The 26,557-nt window shown below is 54.4% G+C and overlaps 1 protein-coding gene across 2 annotated transcripts; it reads left to right on the top strand.

The window, feature by feature from the left end:
• The first annotated feature begins 3,054 nt into the window (after positions 1-3,054).
• LOC122542355 (UDP-glucuronosyltransferase 2C1-like) lies at positions 3,055-26,093 on the top strand. 2 transcript variants are annotated; one of them, XM_043680047.2, is made up of 2 exons: positions 3,055-3,240; positions 24,001-26,093. In XM_043680047.2, exon 2 carries the CDS (start codon positions 24,009-24,011, stop codon positions 25,629-25,631), a length of 1,623 nt encoding a protein of 540 aa, XP_043535982.2. In that variant the 5' UTR covers positions 3,055-3,240; positions 24,001-24,008; the 3' UTR covers positions 25,632-26,093. The 2 variants fall into 2 exon arrangements, with proteins under 2 accessions (XP_043535982.2, XP_043535981.2); XM_043680046.2 differs by lacking the exon at positions 3,055-3,240 and adding an exon at positions 9,869-9,925.
• The last annotated feature ends 464 nt before the right edge of the window (positions 26,094-26,557 follow it).

Raw genomic sequence — 26,557 nt, 5'->3', positions numbered from 1 at the left:
CCCAGAAGGGGAGACGGGGATAGAGGGGAAACGGGATAAAGACCCAGAGGGGGAGACGGGGATAGAGGGGGAACGGGATAAAGACCCAGAGGGGGAGACGGGGATAGAGGGGGAACGGGATAAAGACCCAGAGGGGGAGACGGGGATAGAGGGGGAACGGGATAAAGAACCAGAGGGGGAGACGGGGATAGAGGCGGAACGGGATAAAGAACCTGAGAGGGAGACGGGGAAAGAGGGGGAATGGGATAAAGACCCAGAGGGAGAGACGGGGATAGAGGGGGAACAGGATAAAGACCCACAGGGGGAGACGGGGATAGAGGGGGATAAAGAACCAGAGGGGGAGCGGGATAAAGAACCAGAAGGGGAGGTGGATCAAGGAGAATCAGGGAATGAACTAGTGGAAGTGACGGAGGAGATTAAATATTTGAGGTTTGATGTGGAATGCACAACGATTGAGTGGTGACATCAGATTTATTCGGGAATTTAAAAAGGTGGGGGAAAGTCGGATAAATACACAATGAGTGGGAAGGATTTCGCAGGAATGTGGACGGGAAGGCAATGGGGAAGTGTGTATGTGTGTGGGAGAAAGTGTGTGTGCGCACATGTGAGAGAGTGTGTGTACATACGCGCATGTGTGTGTGTGAGCACATGTGTGAGTGTGAGGGAGAGAGTGTGTGTGTGCACGTGTGACAGAGAGCATGTGTGTCTGCACATGTGAGTGCTTGAGTGTGTGTATGAGGGAGAGTGTGTGTGTACATACGCGCATGTGTGTGTGCGCTCACGTGTGAGTGCTTGAGTGTGTATGTGAGGGAAAGAGTGTGTGTGTGAGAGAGAGTCTGCGTGTGTGAATGTGTGTGTGAGAGAGACAGCGTGTGTGTGAATATGTGTGTGAGGGAGAGTGTGTGTGAGAGAGAGAGTGTGTATGTGTGTAAGAGAGTGAGAGTGTGTGTATGTGTTAGTGTGTGTGAGAGTGTGCGTGTAAATGTTTGTGTGTGAGAGTGTGACAGAGAGAGTGTGTGTGTGTGAGGGAGAGTGTGAGAGAGAGTGCGTGTGTGAGAGAGTGAGGGGGGGGGGGTGTCAGAGAGAGTGTGTGTGTGACCACGTGTGTGTGCATGTCACACGTGAGAGATATGGGATGTGGTTTAATTCAACAGTTCTGTAAAAGAGATGTCATATGGGTGTATGGGCAAAATGGCCTGCATCTGTGCCCTACCATCATGTAATGATGGCACCTTGATCTCCAAGGATTGCGTGACTCTCCCTGACAGCTCCACCCAAGTTGCTCTAACTGACTGGCAATGTTGCTCTGTGCTTTTAGAACATCCCATACCTACCACTCAGATATGGGTAGCTGCTATCGTGGCAGCCATTAGGTGGAGCATTCATTCCACACCGGTCCCAAAGTGATTACACCTTCCACTGGAGTGTGGTGGGAAGGCCCAGAGGAGAACATGGTTAGCTGGTTGGCAATTCAATAGGCCAGACATCGGAAACACATCACCATTGGATCACCACGGGGGAAAATGGGATGGTGACTACGGCAGCCTGGATGCATGCAAAACTTCTCTTGAGCAACCGGCCACTTCCTGGCTGTAGGTTAGGGAGACAGAACTCTCACCTCACACACACCCCAGAGCACTGTCCACAGGCCAGACCCAGTCTTTCTTGAGTGCAGCAACACCAGACCTTAAGGCAATGACCTAATGAAATCCATTCACATTTACAATTCAAACACAGCCGTTTCATCATCCATTTCAACTTTCCAATCACTGATACCTCCTCCAACAGCTACACTGACCTCCAATCGCTGTCACCTCCTCCTCCAGCCCCTACAACCCTCCCTATCTCTGTCACCTCCTCCAGCCCCTACACCCCCTCCCTATCTCTGTCCCCTCCTCCAGCCCCTACATCCCCTCCCTATGTCACCTCCTCCAGCCCCTACACCCCCTCCCTATCTCTGTCCCCTCCTCCAGCCCCTACACCCCCTCCCTATCTCTGTCCCCTTCTCTAGCCCCCTACACCCCCTCCCTATCTCTGTCCCCTCCTCCAGTGACTACACCCCCTCCTTATCTCTCTCCCCTCCTGTAGCCCCCACATCCCCTCCCTATCTCTGTCAACTTCTCCAGCCTGTGTCTCAATCCACGACCTGACTGGCAGTCTGGTGTTAAACATCCTACAGACTGTCCTGGAATAACAGCCAGGAGCCTCGCGGCCAGTTTATAAATCCATCATCAAACGGCAGCCCCTTTCACCCAAATGCACTGCAGTCGTCGTGTAGATTACAAACTGGGCAAGATTTTGCAAGGGCAAAATAAAATTTCACTTTGATTCGATGGCCAGCAGTCCTCAAGGGCCCTGATCGAGATCAGATAAAGACCCAAGCTGTCTACTTTTTGTCAAGTTATAATAGTTATGTCGCACTCTGGTGAAGGCTGAATGGCCAGCCCTTGTCGCCAACCCAATATTCCACTGCCTGCAAGCTCCAAGCTAGCCCTGTGCTGCACCCCAACCCCTTTACCCCCCTTCAGCTGGCACCATTCTCTCTGTCTCTCGTCTCTGAGAACTGCCTCCCCAAGGCTTGGGGTTAAGTCAAGGCAAAAGAGAGGAACCAAGAGTTGGTGGGAAAAGAGTGGGGATCCTTGCCCGTCTGGACATCCAGCTGCTTCCACACCATGGACCACCCGCAGCCCCCCCCCACAGCCAGGGATCATCACCTTGTGGGCCTGCTCTTTGGTAAATCGAGCCTTGTTAACCGTTACCCGCCCGTGAATTCAATCGTTCAGGTGACAATTGGTACACAGGTTCATGCCTGAGTTAGTGTCAATGGCAGGATGGGGGCGGGGCGGTGTCATTTCGACACACTCGTATTACAGCATGTTCTCTCTCCCCAGCCCCCCACTCAGTCATTGTTGTGGCTGTTGCCCCCCAATCCCGCCTTGTCTTGTACAAACTCTGAGCTCGCATGCCTCTGGAAGCCGCCCGCCACTCCAAGACAGCGAGGGTAGCAGGGGCCGCGGGACGTCCCGGTTGACACCCAACCTGCGCCGGGCGACAGCGAGCATAAACAAGAGCACGTCTCATTCCCGGCAACGTCTCCAATTATACCTGCCCCCTCGAGACATCAGGGAGCTGGCTCGGTGCCAGCCCTAGGCAAGAAACCAAACCCTTATAACCTGAGAGATTCTCAGTGCACTTTGAGTTTGCAGAGAGCTGCTGACAGATTGTGCATCTCATCAGCAGGTAAGCCACCTCATTCTGTTAAATTCATCGCATCTGAAAGTGCACTAACAGGGTCAGCAGGAAATTGAAGAGACGCGGGTGAATCCAGCGTGCCTGGGGGAATGGCAATCAGTCTGGGAGCGATCTTCAGGAGGCACAGCACTCTATTTTCTTTCAAACGCTTTAGGCACGCATCCTCTTGTTCCCCACTTCCACTGACCTGCTCCAAATATTCCCATCCGACTCCTAGCTGGTTGTGCACCTTCTGAAACCCACGCTGCCTCACTCACTCCTCATGGTGCTGCCACCTCCAGCTTCACTCAGACTGCGTCCGGTTTAGCCCCATCACCTGCTCACCGCCCTCCCTTGTCCCGTTGCTGTAAATTAGCTGGGGGCACTTGAGCTCTGGCGTTTCCTCCCTCGACCCTCCGCATCTCTCCCTTTCTCCACCTTTAGGACACTCCATGAAAATTGCTTCTTTGACTGAGATTTGACATTCCCCATTGCCTTCTTACTGATGCCAAAATCACGCACCTTAGAAATTGCAGCAAAGTGGCTTGATAAATGAGATTACCGTTGCAATTCAACTGTAGAAGGTACATTTGATGAAAGAAATCTCATAGAACGAATGATCATACACTGAAAAGGACTTGAATTTCTATAGCAGCCAGCACATCCTAAGATATACAAAACATTTCCCAATCACTTAATGACCAAGTGAACTGGATGCTAATGAGAGTTCAGAGCTGAGGCTATAGGTTCTCAAATAGGCAAACTCACTGCAAACAACTGGCTTCACATACACTTTCACTTGAGTTGAACCACATTATCAGGGAGCTGTTCAATATTTCCAACTGAGTGATCCCTATCCTGGCGATGTTTGACGGAGTCAGTGTAGAGGGAGCTTTACACTGTATCTAACCCCGTGCTGTCCCGGTCCTGGGAGTGTTTGACGGAGTCAGTGTAGAGAGAGCTTTACTCTGTATCTAACCCCGTGCTGTCCCTGTCCCTGGGAGTGTTTGATGGGGGACAGTGTAGAGGGAGCTTTACTCTGTATCTAACCCCGTGCTGTCCCTGTCCTGGGAGTGTTTGATGGGGGACAGTGTAGAGAGAGCTTTAAACTGTATCTAACCCCGTGCTGTCCCTGTCCCTGGGAGTGTTTGACGGAGTCAGTGTAGAGAGAGCTTTAAACTGTATCTAACCCCGTGCTGTCCCTGTCCTGGGAGTGTTTGATGGGGGACAGTGTAGAGAGAGCTTTACTCTGTATCTAACCCCGTGCTGTCCCTGTCCCTGGGAGTGTTTGATGGGGGACAGTGTAGAGGGAGCTTTACTCTGTATCTAACCCCGTGCTGTCCCTGTCCTGGGAGTGTTTGATGGGGGACAGTGTAGAGAGAGCTTTACTCTGTATCTAACCCCATGCTGTCCCTGTCCTGGGAGTGTTTGATGGGGGACAGTGTAGAGGGAGCTTTACTCTGTATCTAACCCCGTGCTGTCCCTGTCCTGCGAGTGTTTGATGGGGGACAGTGTAGAGTGAGTTTTACTCTGTATCTAACCCTGTGCTGTCCGAGAGTGTTTTATGGGCGGGAAAGTGTAGAGGAAGCTTTACTCTGTCTGTAACCCCCTGCTGTCCCTGTCACTGGGAGTGTTTGATGGGGGGGGACAGTGCAGAGGGAGCTTTACTCTGTATCTAACCCCATGCTGTCCCTGGGAGTGTTTGATGGGGGACAGTCTAGAGGGAGCTTTACTCTGTATCTAACCCCGTGCTGTCCCTGCCCTGGGAGTGTTTGATGGGGACAGTGTAGAGGGAGCTTTACTGTGTACCTAACCCTGTACTATCCGTGTGCCTGGGAGTATTTGACGGGGAGGGACAGTCTAGAGGGAGCTTTACTCTGTATCTAACCTCATGCTGTCCCTGTCCTGGGAGTGTTAGATGTGGACAGTGTAGAGTGAGCTTTACTCTGTATCTAACTCTGTCCTGGCCCTGCCCTGGGAGTGTTTGATGGGGAGGACAGTGTAGCGGGAGCTTTACTCTGTATCTGACCCTGCCCTGTGTGATATCCCCTTCCTTTTTGAAATGGACCTTATTCCTTGAGATGCCGTCTCTAACTGGCAATGCCAACTATTGCTTGATGCTGAGTTGACAGCTCCCTGCAGGTTGGTGTAGACTGGGTTACCTGTCAGGGTTATGGTATTGCAGGATTTTGTTAATGACAAACAAAGGGTTGGATTGTGGTCCGTGCTGGAAGTAGCAGATGTCCTGGAATCAGGGCGGGAGGGAGAGCAAAAGAATGAGGACATGAGGCCCCATTCCCGATCTGTGTGTGTGATTAGCAGAAAGTGCAAGTTCTGCCTCTCGCACCAATCATATCTTGATTCCAGGACTGAGGCAATGCAATGTCTTATGAGGTGAGTATCAGTGTGTTGCTGAAGATCTCTGGTCCATGTCTGCAGGATAACTGAATGAGATAAAATGCCCTTGCCCTCTCTGTGTTCTATGGGAGTGTTTGATTGAGACAGTGTTGAGCGATCTTTACTTTCTGTTTAAAACAGAAGAAGTAGCTTTACTTTCAGAGGTAAAGAGTAGAGGGAAGTTTACTCTGTATCTAACCCTATGTGATACCTGTCCTGGTGTTTGATGGGGATATTGTAGAGGCAGCTTTACCCTTTATAGAATCCAATGCTGATCCTGTCCTAGATGTGTTTGATGGGAATGGCATCGAGAGATTGGTGGTGTGTATGATGTCCCCCTCCTCTCTCCTTATCTGTGCCCCTCATGACTTTACAAACCCAGATCATCCCTAAGCCTCCTACGCTCCAGGGAAACAAGTCCCAACCTATCCAGTCTTTCTTTATGACTCAAATCCTTCAGTCTCAATATATCCTGTTTTGCACCCTTTCTAGTTTAATAACATCTTTCCTATAACAGAGCAGCCAGAATTTTATGCAGCAGTTCCAGAACAGAGGAGTGTATGGGTTTAAGGTGAGAGAGGAAGGATTTAAAAGGAACCTGACGGGCAGCGTGTACACAAAGAGTGTGGTGTGTACACAGAACATGCTTCCAAAGGAAGTGGACAAGGAGAGTACAAAACAACATTGAAAAGACATTTGGACAGGTCCATGGATAGGAAAGATTAACAGGGATATGGGCCAAACTCAGGGAAATGGGACTAGTTCAGTTTAGGAAAACTGGTCGGCATGAACGAGTTGGACAGAAGGGCCCGTTTCCTTGCTGTATGACTCCATGACTCTAACATGGATCTTATTTTTCCAGATGCTGGAAGTGATGACTTTGGCTTGACAGATTGGAAATAATGAGGACTGCAGATACTGGAAAGGCAGAGTTGATAAAGTGTGGAGCTGGGAAAAGCACAGCAGGTCAAGCAGCGTCAACCTGAGCTACAAATCTTCTCAAAACTCACTAGGAAGTGATGAAGCATTCCAAGCTGAAACATCAACTCTTCTGCTGCTCTGATGCTGTGCTTTTCCAGCTCCACAGTTTATCAATTATCACTTGACAATCAGCTGACAACTCCCTGCAAGTTGATGCAGGCCGAGCCACCTGACAGTGGTTTTTGCAGATATTTGCTAAATGGTAAACAAAATTTGGAATGTGGACTGTGCTGGAGTTGGCAGAGGTCCTGGAATGTTCTCTGGGCCACAGACAGGGAGGGAGGGAGAGAGAAAGAATGAGGGACAACGTCACCATTCCCGATCTCTGTGCGATTAGCAGAAAGTACCAGTTCGGTCTCCCGCACCAATCACATCTCGACTCCAGAACTGAGGCTGTACAATCCCAAATGGGGTGGGTGACAGTGTGATACTGGACACGCTGGTCTATGAGACAATGGAAGGATGCGGGGTGGGGTGGGGGGAGGATGTGGAACAGTGCCAGTCCCATCTGCCCACCACTGATTGTGATACTTAGTTCATTCCAACATGTGCCTTGAATTAAAATGAGCAAAAGAGACACAGGTGGGAACAAGGAGTTCCCAGTTCAGACTGTATGTATGTCACCAGTTGCAGCAGGGACACATGCTATTGCTGGAAGCCCATGTGAGTATCTGAGATCAACGTGATTGATTTTTTCAAAGAGGTGACAAAGTGATCAATGAGGGCAGAGCAGTGGATGTTGTTTACATGGATCTTAGTCAGGCTTTCAGACAAGGTCCCTCACGGTAGGCTCATCCAGAAGAATACGATGCATGGGATCCATAGTGACGTGACCACATGGATTCAGAATTGGCTTGCCTGTAGAAGACAGAGGGTAGAGGTGGAAGGTTGTTTTTTCAAGGCTACAGATTCGTGACTAGTGATGTCCCACAGGGATCTATACTGGGACCTCTGCTGTTTGGGATATATGTATTAATGACACGGATGGAAATGTAGATGGGTGGGTTAGTAAGTTTGTAGAGAAAGTGAGGTCTGCAGATGCTGGAGATCAGAGCTGAAAATGTGTTGCTGGAAAAGCGCATCAGGTCAGGCAGCATCCAGGGAACAGGAGAATCGACGTTTCGGGCATAAGCCCTTCTTCAGGAATGAGGAAAGGTGTCCCGGAGATGTTCCCTAAAGCGCTCTGCTAGGAGGCGCCCAGTCTGAGCCTTTAGGGAACATCTCCGAGACACCCGCACCAATCAACCAAACCACCCCGTGGCCCAACATTTCAACTCCCCCTCCCACTCTGCCGAGGATATGGAGGTGCTGGGCCTCCTCCACTGCCGCTCCCTCACCACCAGATGCCTGGAGGAAGAACGCCTCATCTTCCGCCTCGGAACACTTCAACCCCAGGGCATCAATGTGGACTTCAACAGCTTCCTCATTTCCCCTTCCCCCACCTCATCCTAGTTTCAAACCTCCAGCTCAACACTGTCCCCTTGTCTTGTCCGGACTTGACCGAAGGCCAGCTCCTTTTGCACCTATCCACTCCACCCTCTCCTCCCTGACCTATCACCTTCATCTCCTCCCCCACTCACCCATTGTACTCTGTGCTACTTTGTCCCCACCCCCACCCTCCCCTAGCTTATCTCTCCACGCTTCAGGCTCTCTGCCTTTATTCCTGATGAAGGGCTTTTGCCCGAAACGTCGATTTTGCTGAAGCTCCTCGATGCTGCCTGAATTGCTGTGCTCTTCCAGCACCATTGATCCAGAATCTGGTTTCCAGCATCTGCAGTCATTGTTTTTACCTAAAAGATACTGATTGTCAACCCAGATGTGAGGGACAAGTTTTTCACAAACAGAGAGTGGTAGTTCAGAATGGGCTGCCTGGGGTGGTGATGGGGGGGACAATGTAGAGAGAGAGCTTTACTCTGTATCTAACCCTGAGCTGTCCTTATCCAAGCAGAGACAGAAATCTCTTATCTGGCTATACGTACCTCCTCCTGTGACTGCAGCCCGTGACTAATGTGTTCAACAAAGCAAAAGCTTCTAGCAGAAGCTGCTGCCAAATCAGCTCTTCCCAAACCCTCTGGCCTCCTAATGTGTTATGCACTTCGGAGAGCCTCCACACACTGGGTCACAATCAGCCAGCCCTAGACTTCTGGGTGACCAAGACCCAGTCAAATGCCAGAGGCTATCTTCAGGAGGGCAGAGTCTGCAGGGATCAACGTGACAGAATGTGAACACAGTGACACAGAGAGAGAGAGAGACAAATATAAAAAGACAGAGAGAGAAAGTGACAGAGACAGTGAGAGAGAGAAAGAAAGTGTCAGTAAGAGGGACTGAGAGAAAGAGAGAGAGACAGAGAAAGTGACAGCAAATAATAGAGAAAACAGATAGAGTGATAGAGAGAGAGAGGAAGTGACAGTGAGAGAGGCAGAGAGCAGGGGGGAGTGATATAGAGAATGAGTGTCAGTGAGATACAGAGAGGCAGGGAGAGAGTAACAGAGAAAGTGAGAGAGGTAGAGAGTGAGAGAAACGGAAAGAGAGAAAGAGAATGGCAGCACGGTGGCTCAGTGGTTAGCACTGCTGCCTCACAGCACCAGGGACTTGGGTTCGATCCCACCCTCGGGTGACTGTCTGTGTGGAGTTTGCATGTTCTCCCTGTGTCTGCGTGGGTTTCCTCCGGGTGCTCTGGTTTTCTCCCACAATCCAAAGTCCACAGGTGGATTTGCCATGCTAAATTGCCCATGATGTCCAGGATGGTTATGTGGAATGCAGGGTTACAGGGATAGGGTAGGTGTGGACTCGATGGGATGAATGCCCTGCTTCCACACGGCAGGGATTCTATATGTAGAATGACAATATTCCACTCCCCTCTCAGCCTGGGTTACCCTCTCCACAGGCACTGAATCACAGCCAGATGTCTTAATGGTGAGTCCCCAACAGGACACAAAGGAGTGAAGCTAATTGGACTTGATTAATGATAACTCCATTCTGAAATCTAACATCCATACATGGCCTGACAACACCTGTTCTCTCTGGTTCAGCTAGATCACATTCAAATGGCACAAAGAGTTTCATAGAGCAGGATGTGTGGTGTAGGGTTACCACACATTGCCATTAGAGGAGAAGAGTTCCAGGCTTTTGACCTAGTGACACTGAAAGAACCACCAATACCGTTCTAAGTCAGGGTTTGGAGGGGATCTTACAGTCAGTGGCGTTTCCAGCTATAAAGTATCTTTAATGTTACCTACACAGGAGCACAAATCTGATCCCGGACCACGGCAACACACATTAGGAAGATGCAACAAAATGTTTGAGCATCCTAAAGGTAGGATGAGGGTGACAGAAAGAAAGAGACAGAGAAAGGGAGAAAAGGGTTCAGGGAAGAAATCCCACAGCACACAGATCCCGAGGCAGAGCCATGGGAACCAAGGGATGGGAATGGCAGCAGCGTGGACAAGAGCCAACTGATAGATAAGGAAAGCTGATTCTGGATTAGTGGTGCTGGAAGAGCACAGCAGTGCAGGCAGCATCCGAGGAGCAGTAAAATCGACATTTCGGGCAAAAGCCTGCATCAGGAATAAAGGCAGAGAGCCTGAAGCGTGGAGAGAAAAGCTAGAGGAGGGTGGGGGTGGGGAGAAAGTAGCATAGAGTACAATAGGTGAGTGGGGGAGGGGATGAAGGTGAGAGGTCAGGGAGGAGGGTGGATTGGATAGGTGGAGGAAATGACCTGGGATTTGCAGTGGGAGAGGGGCTCCCTGAGATTCTTGTAGAGAGAGAAGGAAAGCTTCTTCAAGGCAGGCATCCTTGCAAGAGGATTAGCAGTTTTTACCTAGATAAGGAAAGCTGTAGAGCTGCATAGGTGAGAGATAGGATGGGGGTGTAGGGGCTGAACAGGAGAGAGATAGGGTGGGGGCTTGGGGCTGGATGGACGAGAGATAGGGTGGGGGTGTAGGGGCTGGATAGACGAGAGATAGGGTGGGGGCTTGGGGCTGGATAGACGAGAGATAGGGTGAGGGTGTAGGGGCTGAACAGGAGAGAGATAGGGTGGGGGCTTGGGGCTGGATAGACGAGAGATAGGGTGGGGGCTTGGGGCTGAACAGGAGAGAGATAGGGTGGGGGCTTGGGGCTGGATAGACGAGAGATAGGGTGGGGGCTTGGGGCTGGATAGACGAGAGATAGGGTGAGGGTGTAGGGGCTGGATAGGTGAGAGATAGGGTGGGGGTGTAGGGGCTGAACAGGAGAGAGATAGGGTGGGGGCTTGGGGCTGGATAGACGAGAGATAGGGTGGGGGCTTGGGGCAGGATAGACGAGAGATAGGGTGGGGGTGTAGGGGCTGGATAGGAGAGAGATAGGGTGAGGGTGTAGGGGCTGAATAGGTGAGAGATAGGGTGGGGGCTTGGGGCTGGATAGACAAGAGATAGGGTGAGGGTGTAGGGGCTGAATAGGAGAGAGATAGGGTGGGGGCTTGGGGCTGGATAGACGAGAGATAGGGTGAGGGTGTAGGGGCTGAATAGGAGAGAGATAGGGTGGGGGCTTGGGGCTGAATAGACGAGAGATAGCGTGGGGGTGTTGGGGCTGGATAGGTGAGAGATAGGGTGGGGGTGTAGGGGCTGGATAGGTGAGAGATAGGGTGGGGGTGTAGGGGCTGGATAGGCAAGATATAGGGTGGGGGTGTAGGGGCTGGATAGGTGAGAGATAGGGTGGGGACTTGGGGCTGGATAGACGAGAGATAGGGTGGGGATGTAGGGGCTGGATAGGTGAGAGATAGGGTGGGGGTGTAGGGGCTGGATAGGTGAGAGATAGGGTGGGGGTGTAGGGGCTGGATAGGCAAGAGATAGGGTGGGGGTGTAGAGGCTGGATAGGTGAGAGATAGGGTGGGGGTGTAGGGGCTGGATAGGTGAGAGATAGGGTGGGGGTGTAGAGGCTGGATAGGAGAGAGATAGGGTGGGGGTGTAGGGGCTGGATAGGTGAGAGATAGGGTGGGGGTGTAGAGGCTGAACAGGAGAGAGATAGGGTGGGGGCTTGGGGCTGGATAGACGAGAGATAGGGTGAGGGTGTAGGGGCTGAATAGGAGAGAGATAGGGTGGGGGCTTGGGGCTGGATAGACGAGAGATAGGGTGAGGGTGTAGGGGCTGAATAGGAGAGAGATAGGGTGGGGGCTTGGGGCTGGATAGACGAGAGATAGGGTGAGGGTGTAGGGGCTGAATAGGAGAGAGATAGGGTGGGGGCTTGGGGCTGAATAGACGAGAGATAGCGTGGGGGTGTTGGGGCTGGATAGGTGAGAGATAGGGTGGGGGTGTAGGGGCTGGATAGGTGAGAGATAGGGTGGGGGTGTAGGGGCTGGATAGGCAAGATATAGGGTGGGGGTGTAGGGGCTGGATAGGTGAGAGATAGGGTGGGGACTTGGGGCTGGATAGACGAGAGATAGGGTGGGGATGTAGGGACTGGATAGGTGAGAGATAGGGTGGGGGTGTAGGGGCTGGATAGGTGAGAGATAGGGTGGGGGTGTAGGGGCTGGATAGGCAAGAGATAGGGTGGGGGTGTAGAGGCTGGATAGGTGAGAGATAGGGTGGGGGTGTAGGGGCTGGATAGGTGAGAGATAGGGTGGGGGTGTAGAGGCTGGATAGGAGAGAGATAGGGTGGGGGTGTAGGGGCTGGATAGGAGAGAGATAGGGTGGGGGTGTAGAGGCTGAACAGGAGAGAGATAGGGTGGGGGCTTGGGGCTGGATAGACGAGAGATAGGGTGAGGGTGTAGGGGCTGAATAGGAGAGAGATAGGGTGGGGGCTTGGGGCTGGATAGACGAGAGATAGGGTGAGGGTGTAGGGGCTGAATAGGAGAGAGATAGGGTGGGGGCTTGGGGCTGGATAGACGAGAGATAGGGTGAGGGTGTAGGGGCTGAATAGGAGAGAGATAGGGTGGGGGCTTGGGGCTGAATAGACGAGAGATAGCGTGGGGGTGTTGGGGCTGGATAGGTGAGAGATAGGGTGGGGGTGTAGGGGCTGGATAGGTGAGAGATAGGGTGGGGGTGTAGGGGCTGGATAGGCAAGATATAGGGTGGGGGTGTAGGGGCTGGATAGGTGAGAGATAGGGTGGGGACTTGGGGCTGGATAGACGAGAGATAGGGTAGGGATGTAGGGGCTGGATAGGTGAGAGATAGGGTGGGGGTGTAGGGGCTGGATAGGTGAGAGATAGGGTGGGGGTGTAGGGGCTGGATAGGCAAGAGATAGGGTGGGGGTGTAGAGGCTGGATAGGTGAGAGATAGGGTGGGGGTGTAGGGGCTGGATAGGTGAGAGATAGGGTGGGGGTGTAGGGGCTGGATAGGCAAGATATAGGGTGGGGGTGTAGAGGCTGGATAGGTGAGAGATAGGGTGGGGGTGTAGGGGCTGGATAGGTGAGAGATAGGGTGGGGGTGTAGGGGCTGGATAGGCAAGAGATAGGGTGGGGGTGTAGAGGCTGGATAGGTGAGAGATAGGGTGGGGGTGTAGGGGCTGGATAGGTGAGAGATAGGGTGGGGGTGTAGAGGCTGGATAGGAGAGAGATAGGGTGGGGGTGTAGGGGCTGGATAGGAGAGAGATAGTGGGGGTGTAGAGGCTGAACAGGAGAGAGATAGGGTGGGGGCTTGGGGCTGGATAGACGAGAGATAGGGTGAGGGTGTAGGGGCTGAATAGGAGAGAGATAGGGTGGGGGCTTGGGGCTGGATAGACGAGAGATAGGGTGAGGGTGTAGGGGCTGAATAGGAGAGAGATAGGGTGGGGGCTTGGGGCTGGATAGACGAGAGATAGGGTGAGGGTGTAGGGGCTGAATAGGAGAGAGATAGGGTGGGGGCTTGGGGCTGAATAGACGAGAGATAGCGTGGGGGTGTTGGGGCTGGATAGGTGAGAGATAGGGTGGGGGTGTAGGGGCTGGATAGGTGAGAGATAGGGTGGGGGTGTAGGGGCTGGATAGGCAAGATATAGGGTGGGGGTGTAGGGGCTGGATAGGTGAGAGATAGGGTGGGGGTGTAGGGGCTGAACAGGAGAGAGATAGGGTGGAGGCTTGGGGCTGGATGGACGAGAGATAGGGTGGGGATGTAGGGGCTGGATAGGTGAGAGATAGGGTGGGGGTGTAGGGGCTGGATAGGTGAGAGATAGGGTGGGGGTGTAGGGGCTGGATAGGCAAGAGATAGGGTGGGGGTGTAGAGGCTGGATAGGTGAGAGATAGGGTGGGGGTGTAGGGGCTGGATAGGTGAGAGATAGGGTGGGGGTGTAGGGGCTGGATAGGCAAGAGATAGGGTGGGGGTGTAGAGGCTGGATAGGTGAGAGATAGGGTGGGGGTGTAGGGGCTGGATAGGTGAGAGATAGGGTGGGGGTGTAGAGGCTGGATAGGAGAGAGATAGGGTGGGGGTGTAGGGGCTGGATAGGTGAGAGATAGGGTGGGGGTGTAGAGGCTGAACAGGAGAGAGATAGGGTGGGGGCTTGGGGCTGGATAGACGAGAGATAGGGTGGGGGCTTGGGGCAGGATAGACGAGAGATAGGGTGGGGGTGTAGAGGCTGGATAGGAGAGAGATAGGGTGGGGGTGTAGGGGCTGGATAGGTGAGAGATAGGGTGGGGGTGTAGAGGCTGGATAGGAGAGAGATAGGGTGGGGGTGTAGGGGCTGGATAGGTGAGAGATAGGGTGGGGGTGTAGAGGCTGGATAGGTGAGAGATAGGGTGGGGGTGTAGGGGCTGGATAGGTGAGAGATAGGGTGGGGACTTGGGGCTGGATAGACGAGAGATAGGGTGGGGATGTAGGGGCTGGATAGGTGAGAGATAGGGTGGGGGTGTAGGGGCTGGATAGGTGAGAGATAGGGTGGGGGTGTAGGGGCTGGATAGGCAAGAGATAGGGTGGGGGTGTAGAGGCTGGATAGGTGAGAGATAGGGTGGGGGTGTAGAGGCTGAACAGGAGAGAGATAGGGTGGGGGCTTGGGGCTGGATAGACGAGAGATAGGGTGGGGGCTTGGGGCAGGATAGACGAGAGATAGGGTGGGGGTGTAGAGGCTGGATAGGAGAGAGATAGGGTGGGGGTGTAGGGGCTGGATAGGTGAGAGATAGGGTGGGGGTGTAGAGGCTGGATAGGAGAGAGATAGGGTGGGGGTGTAGGGGCTGGATAGGTGAGAGATAGGGTGGGGGTGTAGAGGCTGGATAGGTGAGAGATAGGGTGGGAGTGTAGGGGCTGGATAGGTGAGAGATAGGGTGGGGGTGTAGGGGCTGGATAGGTGAGAGATAGGGTGGGGGTGTAGAGGCTGGATAGGAGAGAGATAGGGTGGGGGTGTAGGGGCTGGTTAGGTGAGAGATAGGGTGGGGGTTTGGGGCTGGGTGGGCGAGAGATAGGGTGGGGAGTAGGGGCAGGATAGGCAAGATTTAAGGTGGGGGTGTCAGGGCTGGAGGAGGTGACAGAAATATGAAGGGGTTGTCGGGACTGGAGAAGGGGACAGAGATAGGGAAGGGGTGGAGGGGCTGGAGGAGGTGATAGAGATAGGGAGGAGATGTAGGGGCTTTAGGAGGTGTCAGTGATAGGGAGGGAGTGTAGGGGCTGAATAGGAGAGAGATAGGGTGGGGGCTTGGGTCTGGATAGACAAGAGATAGTATGGGGGCTTGGGGCTGGATAGGTGAGAGATAAGGTGGGGGTGTCAGGGCTGGATAGGTGAGAGATAGGGTGGGGGTGTTGGGGCTGGATAGGTGAGAGATAGGGTGGGGGCTTGGGGCTGGATAGGTGAGAGATAAGGTGGGGGTGTCAGGGCTGGATAGGTGAGAGATAGGGTGGGGGTGTTGGGGCTGGATAGGTGAGAGATAGGGTGGGGGTGTTGGGGCTGGATAGGTGAGAGATAGGGTGGGGACTTGGGGCTGGATAGACGAGAGATAGGGTGAGGGTGTAGGGGCTGGATAGACGAGAAATAGGGTCGGGGTGTCAGGGCTGGATGGGCGAGAGATAGGGTGGGGGTTTGGGGCTGCATGGGCGAGAGATAGGGTGGGGGTGTAGGGGCTGAACAGGAGAGAGATAGGGTGGGGACTTGGGGCTGGATAGACGAGAGATAGGGTGAGGGTGTAGGGGCTGGATAGGTGAGAGATAGAGTAGGAGTGTAGGGGCTGGATAGGTGAGAGGTAGGGTGGGGGTGTAGGGGCTGGATGGGCGAGAGATAGGGTGAGGGTGTAGGGGCTGGATAGGTGAGAGATAGGGTGGGAGTATAGGGGCTGGTTAGGTGAGAGGTAGGGTGGGGGTGTAGGGGCTGGATGGGCGAGAGATAGGGTGGGGGTGTCAGGGCTGGATAGGTGAGAGATAGGGTGGGGGTGTAGGGGCTGGATAGGTGAGAGATAGGGTGGGAGTATAGGGGCTGGATGGGTGAGAGATAGGGTGGGGGTGTCAGGGCTGGATAGGTGAGAGATAGGGTGGGGGTGTAGGGGCTGGATAGGTGAGAGATAGGGTGGGGGTGTAGGGGCTGGATAGGTCAGAGATAGGGTGGGGGTGTAGGGGCTGGATAGGTGAGAGATAGAGTGGGGGTGTCAGGGCTGGATAGGTGAGAGATAGGGTGGGGGTGTAGGGGCTGGATAGGTGAGAGATAGGGTGGGGGCGTCAGGGCTGGATAGGTGAGAGATAGGGTGGGGGTGTAGGGGCTGGATAGGTGAGAGATAGGGTGGGGGTGTAGGGGCTGGATAGGTGAGAGATAGGGTGGGGGTTTGGGGCTGGATGGGCGAGAGATAGGGTGGGGGTTTGGGGCTGCATGGGCGAGAGATAGGGTGGGGGTGTAGGGGCTGAACAGGAGAGAGATAGGGTGGGGACTTGGGGCTGGATAGACGAGAGATAGGGTGAGGGTGTAGGGGCTGGATAGGTGAGAGATAGGGTAGGAGTGTAGGGGCTGGATAGGTGAGAGGTAGGGTGGGAGTATAGGGGCTGGATGGGTGAGAGATAGGGTGGGGGTGTCAGGGCTGGATAGGTGAGAGATAGGGTGGGGGTGTAGGGGCTGGATAGGCGAGAGATAGGGTGGAGGTGTAGGGGCTGGACAGGAGAGAGATAGGGTGGGGGTGTAGGGGCTGGACAGGAGAGAGATAGGGTGGGGGTGTAGGGGCTGGATAGGTTGGATAGGTGAGAGATAGGGTGGGATTGTCGGGGCTGGAGGAGGTGACAGAGATAGGGAAGGGGTGGAGGGGCTGGAGGAGGTGATAGAGATAGGGAGGGGGTGTCGGGGCTGGTGGAGGGGACAGAAATAGGGAGGGGGTGAGGGGACAGAAATAGGGAGGGGGTGTAGCGGCTGGATGAGGCGACAGAGATTGGGAGGGTGTGTAGGGGATGACAGTGATGGGGGCAGTGTAGGGAGCTGGAGGAGGTGACAGAGATATGGAGGGGGTTTAGGGACTGGAGGAGGTGACAGAGATAGGGAGGGAGTGTAGGGGGCTGGTGGAGGTGACAGGGATAGGGAGGGAGTGTAGGGACTGGAGGAGGTGACAGGGATAGAGAGGGGGTGTAGGGACTGGAGGAGGTGACAGAGATAGGGTGGGAGTGTAGGGGGCTGGAGGAGGTGACAGGGATAGGGAGGGGGTGTAGGGGGCTGGAGGAGGGGACAGAGATAGGGAGGGGGTGTAGGGGGCTGGTGGAGGTGACAGGGATAGGGAGGGAGTGTAGGGGGCTGGAGGAGGGGACAGAGATAGGGAGGGGGTGTAGGGGCTGGAGGAGGTGACAGAGATAGGGAGGGGGTGTCGGGGCTGGTGGAGGGGACAGAAATAGGGAGGGGGTGTAGCTGCTGGATGAGGTGACGGAGATTGGGAGGGTGTGTAGGGGATGACAGTGATGGGGGCGGTGTAGGGAGCTGGAGGAGGTGACAGAGATATGGAGGGGGTGTAGCGGCTGGATGAGGTGACGGAGATTGGGAGGGTGTAGGGGATGACAGTGATGGGGCCGGTGTAGGGAGCTGGAGGAGGTGACAGAGAGATGGAGGGGGTGTAGTGGCTGGAGGAGGGGATAGAGATAGGGAGGGTGTAGGGCATGACAGTGATGGGGGCGGTGTAGGGAGCTGGAGGAGGTGACAGAGATATGGAGGGGGTGTAGCGGCTGGAGGAGGGGATAGAGATAGGGAGGGTGTAGGGGATGACAGTGATGGGGGCGGTGTAGGGAGCTGGAGGAGGTGACAGAGATATGGAGGGGGTGTAGCGGCTGGATGAGGTGACAGAGAGATGGAGGGGGTGTAGGGAGCGCTGCACTGTCAGATTGTCCCCCTCACATAGCCTGCCAGTTCTAAAACAACCGCAATGAAGTACATCACATGTGTCAATGCCATTGTCCATGGGTGTTAATGTGGTGTGTGCATTTTGATGTACTGCCATACTCAAATTGTCACAAACGTGTTGTTATTTGCTTTGAGATGTTGTTGATTCTTGCAGGTATATGTGAATGCACTTGTTTTTCACGTAGCATGCCATAGAATCAGATATTAAATGTCCTTTCTGCCCATACCTGCAGGCATTACGCCGATAGCATCCGTGATATCATCTGAGCCAGAGCCTGCCTGATCCTGTATTATCACCAGCATCAGAGACAACTCTTCAAACCTGTTACACAGGAACAGGAGGCCATTCAGCCCTCTCCTCCTCCAGCCTGTTACACAGGAACAGGAGGCCATTCAGCCCTCTCCTCCTCCAGCCTGTTACACAGGAACAGGAGGCCATTCAGCCCTCTCCTCCTCCAGCCTGTTACACAGGAACAGGAGGCCATTCAGCCCTCTCCTCCTCCAGCCTGTTACACAGGAACAGGAGGCCATTCAGCCCTCTCCTCCTCCAGCCTGTTACACAGGAACAGGAGGCCATTCAGCCCCTCCTCCTCCAGCCTGTTACACAGGAACAGGAGGCCATTCAGCCCTCTCCTCCTCCAGCCTGTTACACAGGGACAGGAGGCCATTCAGCCCCCCCTCCTCCAGCCTGTTACACAGGAACAGGAGGCCATTCAGCCCCCTCCTCCTCCAGCCTGTTACACAGGAACAGGAGGCCATTCAGCCCCCTCCTCCTCCAGCCTGTTACACAGGAACAGGAGGCCATTCAGCCCTCTCCTCCTCCAGCCTGTTACACAGGAACAGGAGGCCATTCAGCCCCTCCTCCTCCAGCCTGTTACACAGGGACAGGAGGCCATTCAGCCCCTCCTCCAGCCTGTTACACAGGAACAGGAGGCCATTCAGCCCCTCCTCCTCCAGCCTGTTACACAGGAACAGGAGGCCATTCAGTCCCTCCTCCTCCAGCCTGTTACACAGGGACAGGAGGCCATTCAGCCCCTCCTCCTCCAGCCTGTTACACAGGAACAGGAGGCCATTCAGCCCCCCTCCTCCAGCCTGTTACACAGGAACAGGAGGCCATTCAGCCCCTCCTCCTCCAGCCTGTTACACAGGAACAGGAGGCCATTCAGCCCCTCCTCCTCCAGCCTGTTACACAGGAACAGGAGGCCATTCAGCCCCTCCTCCTCCAGCCTGTTACACAGGAACACGAGGCCATTCAGCCCCTCCTCCTCCAGCCTGTTACACAGGAACAGGAGGCCATTCAGTCCCTCCTCCTCCAGCCTGTTACACAGGAACACGAGGCCATTCAGCCCCTCCTCCTCCAGCCTGTTACACAGGAACAGGAGGCCATTCAGTCCCTCCTCCTCCAGCCTGTTACACAGGAACACGAGGCCATTCAGCCCCTCCTCCTCCAGCCTGTTACACAGGAACAGGAGGCCATTCAGCCCTCTCCTCCTCCAGCCTGTTACACAGGAACAGGAGGCCATTCAGCCCCCCTCCTCCAGCCTGTTACACAGGAACAGGAGGCCATTCAGTCCCTCCTCCTCCAGCCTGTTACACAGGAACAGGAGGCCATTCAGCCCCTCCTCCTCCAGCCTGTTACACAGGAACAGGAGGCCATTCAGCCCCTCCTCCTCCAGCCTGTTACACAGGAACAGGAGGCCATTCAGTCCCTCTCCTCCTCCAGCCTGTTACACAGGAACAGGAGGCCATTCAGCCCCTCCTCCTCCAGCATGTTACACAAGAACAGGAGGCCATTCAGTCCCTCCTCCTCCAGCCTGTTACACAGGAACAGGAGGCCATTCAGCCCCCCTCCTCCAGCCTGTTACACAGGAACACGAGGCCATTCAGCCCCCCTCCTCCAGCCTGTTACACAGGAACAGGAGACCATTCAGCCCCTCCTCCTCCAGCCTGTTACACAGGAACAGGAGGCCATTCAGTCCCTCCTCCTCCAGCCTGTTACACAGGGACAGGAGGCCATTCAGCCCCCCTCCTCCAGCCTGTTACACAGGAACAGGAGGCCATTCAGCCCCTCCTCCTCCAGCCTGTTACAAAGGAACAGGAGGCCATTCAGCCCCTCCTCCTCCAGCCTGTTACACAGGAACAGGAGGCCATTCTGCCCCACCTCCTCCAGCCTGTTACACAGGAACAGGAGGCCATTCAGCCCCCCTCCTCCAGACTGTTACACAGGAACAGGAGGCCATTCAGCCCCCTCCTCCTCCAGTCTGTCACAGAGGAACAGGAGGCCATTCAGCCCCTCCTCCTCCAGTCTGTCACAGAGGAACAGGAGGCCATTCAGCCCCTCCTCCTCCAGCCTGTTACACAGGAACAGGAGGCCATTCAGCCCCTCCTCCTCCAGCCTGTTACACAGGAACAGGAGGCCATTCAGCCCCCTCCTCCTCCAGTCTGTCACAGAGGAACAGGAGGCCATTCAGCCCCTCCTCCTCCAGCCTGTTACAAAGGAACAGGAGGCCATTCAGCCCCTCCTCCTCCAGCCTGTTACACAGGAGCAGGAGTCCACTCAGCCCCTCCTCCACCAGCCTGTTACACAGGAACAGGAGGCCATTCAGCCCCCTCCTCCTCCAGCCTGTTGTTACACAGGAACAGGAGGACATTCAGCCCCTTCTCCTCCAGCCTGTTACACAGGAACAGGAGGAGGCCATTCAGCCCCCCCTCATCCAGCCTGTTACACAGGAACAGGAGGCCATCCAGCCCCTCCTCCTCCAGCCTGTTACACAGGACCAGGACTGAAAATGTGTTGCTGGAAAAGCGCAGCAGGTCAGGCAGCATCCAAGGAATCGACGTTTCGGGCATAAGCCCTTCAGGAGTGAGGAAAGTGTGTCCAGCAGGCTAAGATAAAAGGTAGGGAGGAGGGGCTCCCCCAAGTCCCTCCTCCCTACCTTTTATCTTAGCCTGCTGGACACACTTTCCTCATTCCTGAAGAAGGGCTTATGCCCGAAACGTCGATTCTCCTGCTCCTTGGATGCTGCCTGACCTGCTGCGCTTTTCCAGCAACACATTTTCAGCTCTGATCTCCAGCATCAGCAGTCCTCACTTTCTCCACACAGGACAGGAGGCCATTCAGGCCCTTTCTCAAGCTGATTGTACAGGTACAGGAGGAGGCCTTTCCCTCCTTTTCCCCAAACCTGTAACACAGTAACAGGAGGGGACCATTCAGAGTGATGCTGGGTGTGCAGTGCTGTCAATTGCTGTATTGGGCCTGCAGCCTCAGCAGTGTAAGGCACAGGTTAACTGCCTGCGGAGGCCCGGTTGTGAATTACAAGGACTGAGTGAGGCTGGATACTTTGATTGTTTCCATCACACCTTCCCAGTGAATGGGATCCTATTGAATGAGCTTGGAAGGTGACAGTGGTCACATCTCTGGAGTGACAGCGAGCTGCCGGTTTCAAGTCTAGATGATTCTTCCTGACCCCGACCTCCCCATTTTAACACTGCGTCCTGCTCACATGCCCACTTGTCTGTCCTCGGCATGGTGAAATACTCCAGCGAATCACAACTCAAACTGGAGAAGCAACATCACGTCTTCAGACTAGGCACTTTACAACTAGCTCTGATGAAGAGTCATCGAGACAGGAAACATTAGCTTACTCTCTCTCCATGGATGCTGTCTGACCCACTGTGATTCCTAATATGTTTTGTTTTCAGTATGGATTCCAGCACCTGCAGTAATTTGCTCCCATAAAAAGTTATAGCTCCCCTGTCAAAGAATTTCTGATCCAGAACAGTACACCAGAAGACAGTCACAGTGGATATCAAGTGAGCTAACACCAATATCCTGCTCAGTAAGATCCATTAAAAACAATGAAGAGCTACCCTGCAGGAATGTTATTGAATAAAGGAGAAAGTTTCATCATCTCAGCTCCGCAAAAGACAGAAACACACTCCCAGGATAGGTACACCACAAAATTAGATATGGATTACAGCCCCTCTACACTGATCCCATCAAACCCTCCCAGGACAAGGTCAGCACAGGATGAGACGCAGAAGAATGCTACCTCGACTATCTTGAAACTGAATGTCAAGCTCCCTCTACACTGTCACGTCAATCACGGCGAGGAGAGGTTTGGCACGGGGTTAGATACAGAGTAAAGCCCCCTCTACACTGTCACGTCAATCACGGCGAGGAGAGGTTTGGCACGGGGTTAGATACAGCGTAAAGCTCCCTCTACGCTGTCACTTCAATCACGGCGAGGAGAGGGTTGGCACGGGGTTAGATACAGAGTAAAGCCCCCTCTACACTGTCACGTCAATCACGGCGAGGAGAGGTTTGGCACGGGATTAGATACAGCGTAAAGCTCCCTCTACACTGTCACGTCAATCACGGCGAGGAGAGGTTTGGCACGGGGTTAGATACAGAGTAAAGCCCCCTCTACACTGTCACGTCAATCACGGCGAGGAGAGGTTTGGCACGGGGTTAGATACAGAGTAAAGCCCCCTCTACACTGTCACGTCAATCACGGCGAGGAGAGGGTTGGCACGGGGTTAGATACAGCGTAAAGCTCCCTCTACGCTGCCACTTCAATCACGGCGAGGAGAGGGTTGGCACGGGATTAGATACAGCGTAAAGCTCCCTCTACGCTTCCACTTTAATCACGGCGAGGAGAGGGTTGGCACGGGGTTAGATACAGAGTAAAGCTCTCTCTACACTGACCCCCCATCAAACACTCCCAGGACAGGGACAGCACAGGGTTAGATACAGAGTAAAGTTCCCTCTACACTGTCCCCCCATCAAACACTCCCAGGACAGGGACAGCACAGGGTTAGATACAGAGTAAAGCTCTGTCTACACTGTCCCCCCATCAAACACTCCCAGGACAGAGAGTGCCCGGGGTTAGATACAGAGTAAAGCCCCCTCTACACTGACCCCCCATCAAACACTCCCAGGACAGGGACAGCACAGGGTTAGATACAGAGTAAAGTTCCCTCTACACTGACCCCCCATCAAACACTCCCAGGACAGGGACAGCACAGGGTTAGATACAGAGTAAAGTTCCCTCTACACTGTCCCCCCATCAAACACTCTCAGGGACAGGGACAGCACGGGGTTAGATACAGAGTAAATCTCTCTCTACACTGTCCCCCCATCAAACACTCCCAGGACAGGGACAGCACGGGGTTAGATACAGAGTAAAGCTCCCTCTACACTGTCCCCCATCAAACACTCCCAGGGACAGGGAGCGCACGGGGTTAGATACAGAGTAAAGCTCCCTCTGCACTGTTCCCCCATCAAACACTCTCAGGGACAGGGACAGGGACAGCACAGGGTTAGATAAAGAGTAAAGCAACCTCTGCACTGTCCCCCCATCAAACACTCTCAGGGACAGGGACAGCATGGGGTTAGACTCAGAGTAAAGCTCCCTCTACACTGCTCCCCCCATCAAACACTCCCAGGGATAGGGACAGCACGGGGTTAGCTACAGAGTAAAGCCCCCTCTACACTGTTCCCCCATCAAACACTCCCAGGGACAGGGACAGCACGGAGTTAGATACAGAGTAAAGCTCCCTCTGCACTGTCGCCCCATCAATCACTCTCAGGGACAGGGACAGCACAGGGTTAAATACAGAGTAAAGCTCCCTCTACACTGTCCCCTCATCAAACACTCCCAGGGACAGGGACAGCACAGTGTTAGATACAGAGTAAAGTCCCCCCTACACTGTCCCCCCATCAAACACTCCCAGGGACATGGACAGCACAGTGTTAGATACAGAGTAAAGTCCCCCCTACACTGTCCCCCCATCAAACACTCCCAGGGACATGGACAGCATGGGGTTAGATACAGAGTAAAGCTCTCTCTACACTGTCCCCCATCAAACACTCCCAGGGACAGGGACAGCACAGGGTTAGATACAGAGTAAAGCTCCCTCTACACTATCCCCATCAGGACAGTGTTTACTGTCCCAGTAAACATTCCCAGAACCCAGACAATACTGGTTTACAGAGTAAAGTTCCAGTAAACAGTCCCAGGACTGGGATATCATGCTGTCCCTTTATCATGATCTTGAGTTCATCCTTGAGTATGAACCTGATCCCCAGATTTGAGCCCGAATCTCTCAGCCAATTGGATGGTGTGCTGTCATGATGGTTTTGTTTTTCATGGCCTGCAGGGGTTTGGATGTCACCAGCAATGGCCCGTGGCAGCTGGGAGAGCTGGGGAAGTTGGCTGAAGATTGCAGCGGTGATGGTATTGCTGTCTCCACCGGCCTGCTGCTCCAACATCCTGGTGGTGCCAGTGGACGGCAGCCACTGGCTCAACATGCGAGTGCTGCTGGAGGAGTTGCATGCCCGGGGACACAACATCAGTGTGCTGCGCTCGTCCTCCAGCCTGTACATCGCCGAGGAGCCCTCACTCTACCACTGCTTCACCATGTCCCTGAATGGCAAGATGGGCATCATAGAGGACCAAGAGATGTTGTCGCAGTTCCTGATGGACTCACTGGAGATCCTGCGCGGGGGACTGAGCCTGACTGCCTTTGTGCGCAACACCCAGATCACCCGCAAGATGCTGTGGGAGACTCACCACAAGCAGCAGGAGTTCATCCAGCTCCTGTTTGAGGACGGCGCGCTGATGGAGAAGCTGCAAGGAGCTGGGTTTGCCCTGGTGCTGACCGATCCCTTCTTCCCGGCCGGCGTGATGCTGGCCCACCACTTGCAGCTGCCTCTGGTCTGCCACACCCGCTGGCTGTCCTTTGGTGATAGCCACTATTTGATCGCGCCATCGCCCACCTCCTACGTGCCTGTGGTGGGCTCGCGCTACACCGCCAACATGTCCTTCCTGCAGCGGCTGGCCAACGCCTTGCACTACATCATCACTTTCAAGCTGGGCAGCGCCATGATACACCCCAGTTACGATGAGCTGTGCCACCGGTTCCTGGGGCCGGGCACCGACATCGAGACCCTGACGCAGCGCGCCGACCTGTGGCTGATGAAGGTGGACTTTGTCTTTGAGTTCCCGCGGCCCACCGTGCCCAACATAGTCTACATCGGGGGACTCCAGTGCCGACCAGCCCGGCCGCTGCCGCCAGACCTGGAGGAGTTCGCTCGGGGCTCTGGTGAGCACGGCGTGGTCTTCATGTCCCTGGGCAGCCTCGTGACACAGATCCCCGCTGAGCTGGCAGAAACCATCGCTGAGGCTTTCGCCCAGCTGCCCCAGAGGGTGATCTGGAAGTACCAGGGTGACAGGCCGGCAAACCTGGGCAACAACACCCTCCTGGTGCGCTGGGCGCCGCAGAACGACATCCTCGGGGACCCCCGGACCCGGGCCTTCATCTCCCACGGCGGCACCAACGGTATCTACGAGGCTATCTACCACGGGGTGCCGGTGCTGGGCCTGCCCCTGATGTTCGACCAGTACGACAACCTGGTGCGGCTGGACAGCCGGGGTGCCGCCCTGACCCTGGACGTGAGCCGCCTGGACTCCCAGCAGCTGCTGGAAGGCCTGAGGAAGGTCCTGAGTCAGCCCTCTTACCGGGAGGCCATGGCCCGGCTCTCGGCTATGCACCGCGACCAGCCGCAGACCCCGTTGCAACGTGCTGCCTTCTGGGTGGAGTTTGTCTTGAGGCACGGCGGAGCTGCCCACCTGCGGCCCGCCTCCTTCAGCCTGTCCTGGTACGCCTACTACAGCCTGGACGTGGCACTGTGCTTGGGCATGGTTGTGGCGTCCCTCACCGGGGTTGCCCTCCTGGCCATCAGGAGGCTTTACCAAGCCCTGAGGAGGGTGAAGGAGAAACAATCCTAACACAGGGCTTCGCTCGGTCAGTAGGCAGGGTGTCGGGGAGTGGGGTGGGTGGTGGGTGTTAGATTCTGGTCTAACTGCTACCTTTCTCTTCACCTGCAAGCATTCCTTTCTCCTGCAGGGTGGGTCAGCTATTTGACTGCGGTCGGCATCGCCATCAACCTCCAATTCCATTTCCCTGGGGCTTTGAGAAGTTGACATCCGGTGGGTTTGGGACAGGAGGGGAGCAACTCTCAGATGCTAATGCACCCACCATCATGAGAGTCCAGAATGATTCCCAGTGTAGGTACTGGGGCGGAAGTGTGGGGGGGGGGGGGGGGCAGCTATGTGCTTCATTAACTATTCCTGGGACATGGGCATCACCTATCGGCCTTGCCGTTATACTATTAATCCAGGGACACAGGGAATGTTCTGGGCACCCTCCATGCCTGATGGTGGAACAAGAGTTCAATAAAAAAAACAATCTCGAACTAAGCCTCTAACGATATCCAAGGAACTGTTGTTGATTGGAGGAAATCTCCATCAGGTTCACAAATGTGCTCAAGGGAAAGAAATCTGCCATCCTTACCTGGTCTGAGCGTACACAGGACTCCAGGCCAGAGTGATACGGTCAATTGTTAAGTGCCTTTTGGTTAATTAGGGAAGGAGAACAAGATGCTAGATACGTAACAAAAACCTGTACAGCTGTTGAGGCTTTCATGGAGGAGTTGGACAGGGACAGTGCAAAGGGAGATATAGTTTATGTTCAAAGGAGTAGAGCGATCTCTTATACCCCGTGCTGTCCCTGGGAGAGTTTAATAGGGGACAGTGTAGAGGGAGCTTTACTCTGTATCTAACACTGTGCTGTCCCTGGGAGAGTTTAATACGGGACAGTGTAGAGGGAGCTTTACTCTGTATCTAACCCCGTGCTGTCCCTGTCCCTGGGAGTG

This window comes from Chiloscyllium plagiosum, unplaced genomic scaffold (assembly GCF_037043375.1).
Source record: "Chiloscyllium plagiosum isolate Xiang-an unplaced genomic scaffold, Cpla_swu_hap1 HiC_scaffold_51, whole genome shotgun sequence".
Lineage (NCBI taxonomy): Eukaryota > Metazoa > Chordata > Chondrichthyes > Orectolobiformes > Hemiscylliidae > Chiloscyllium > Chiloscyllium plagiosum.
Note: the sequence above shows the minus strand (reverse complement) of the source record. Positions and strands in the feature narration are given on the sequence as shown.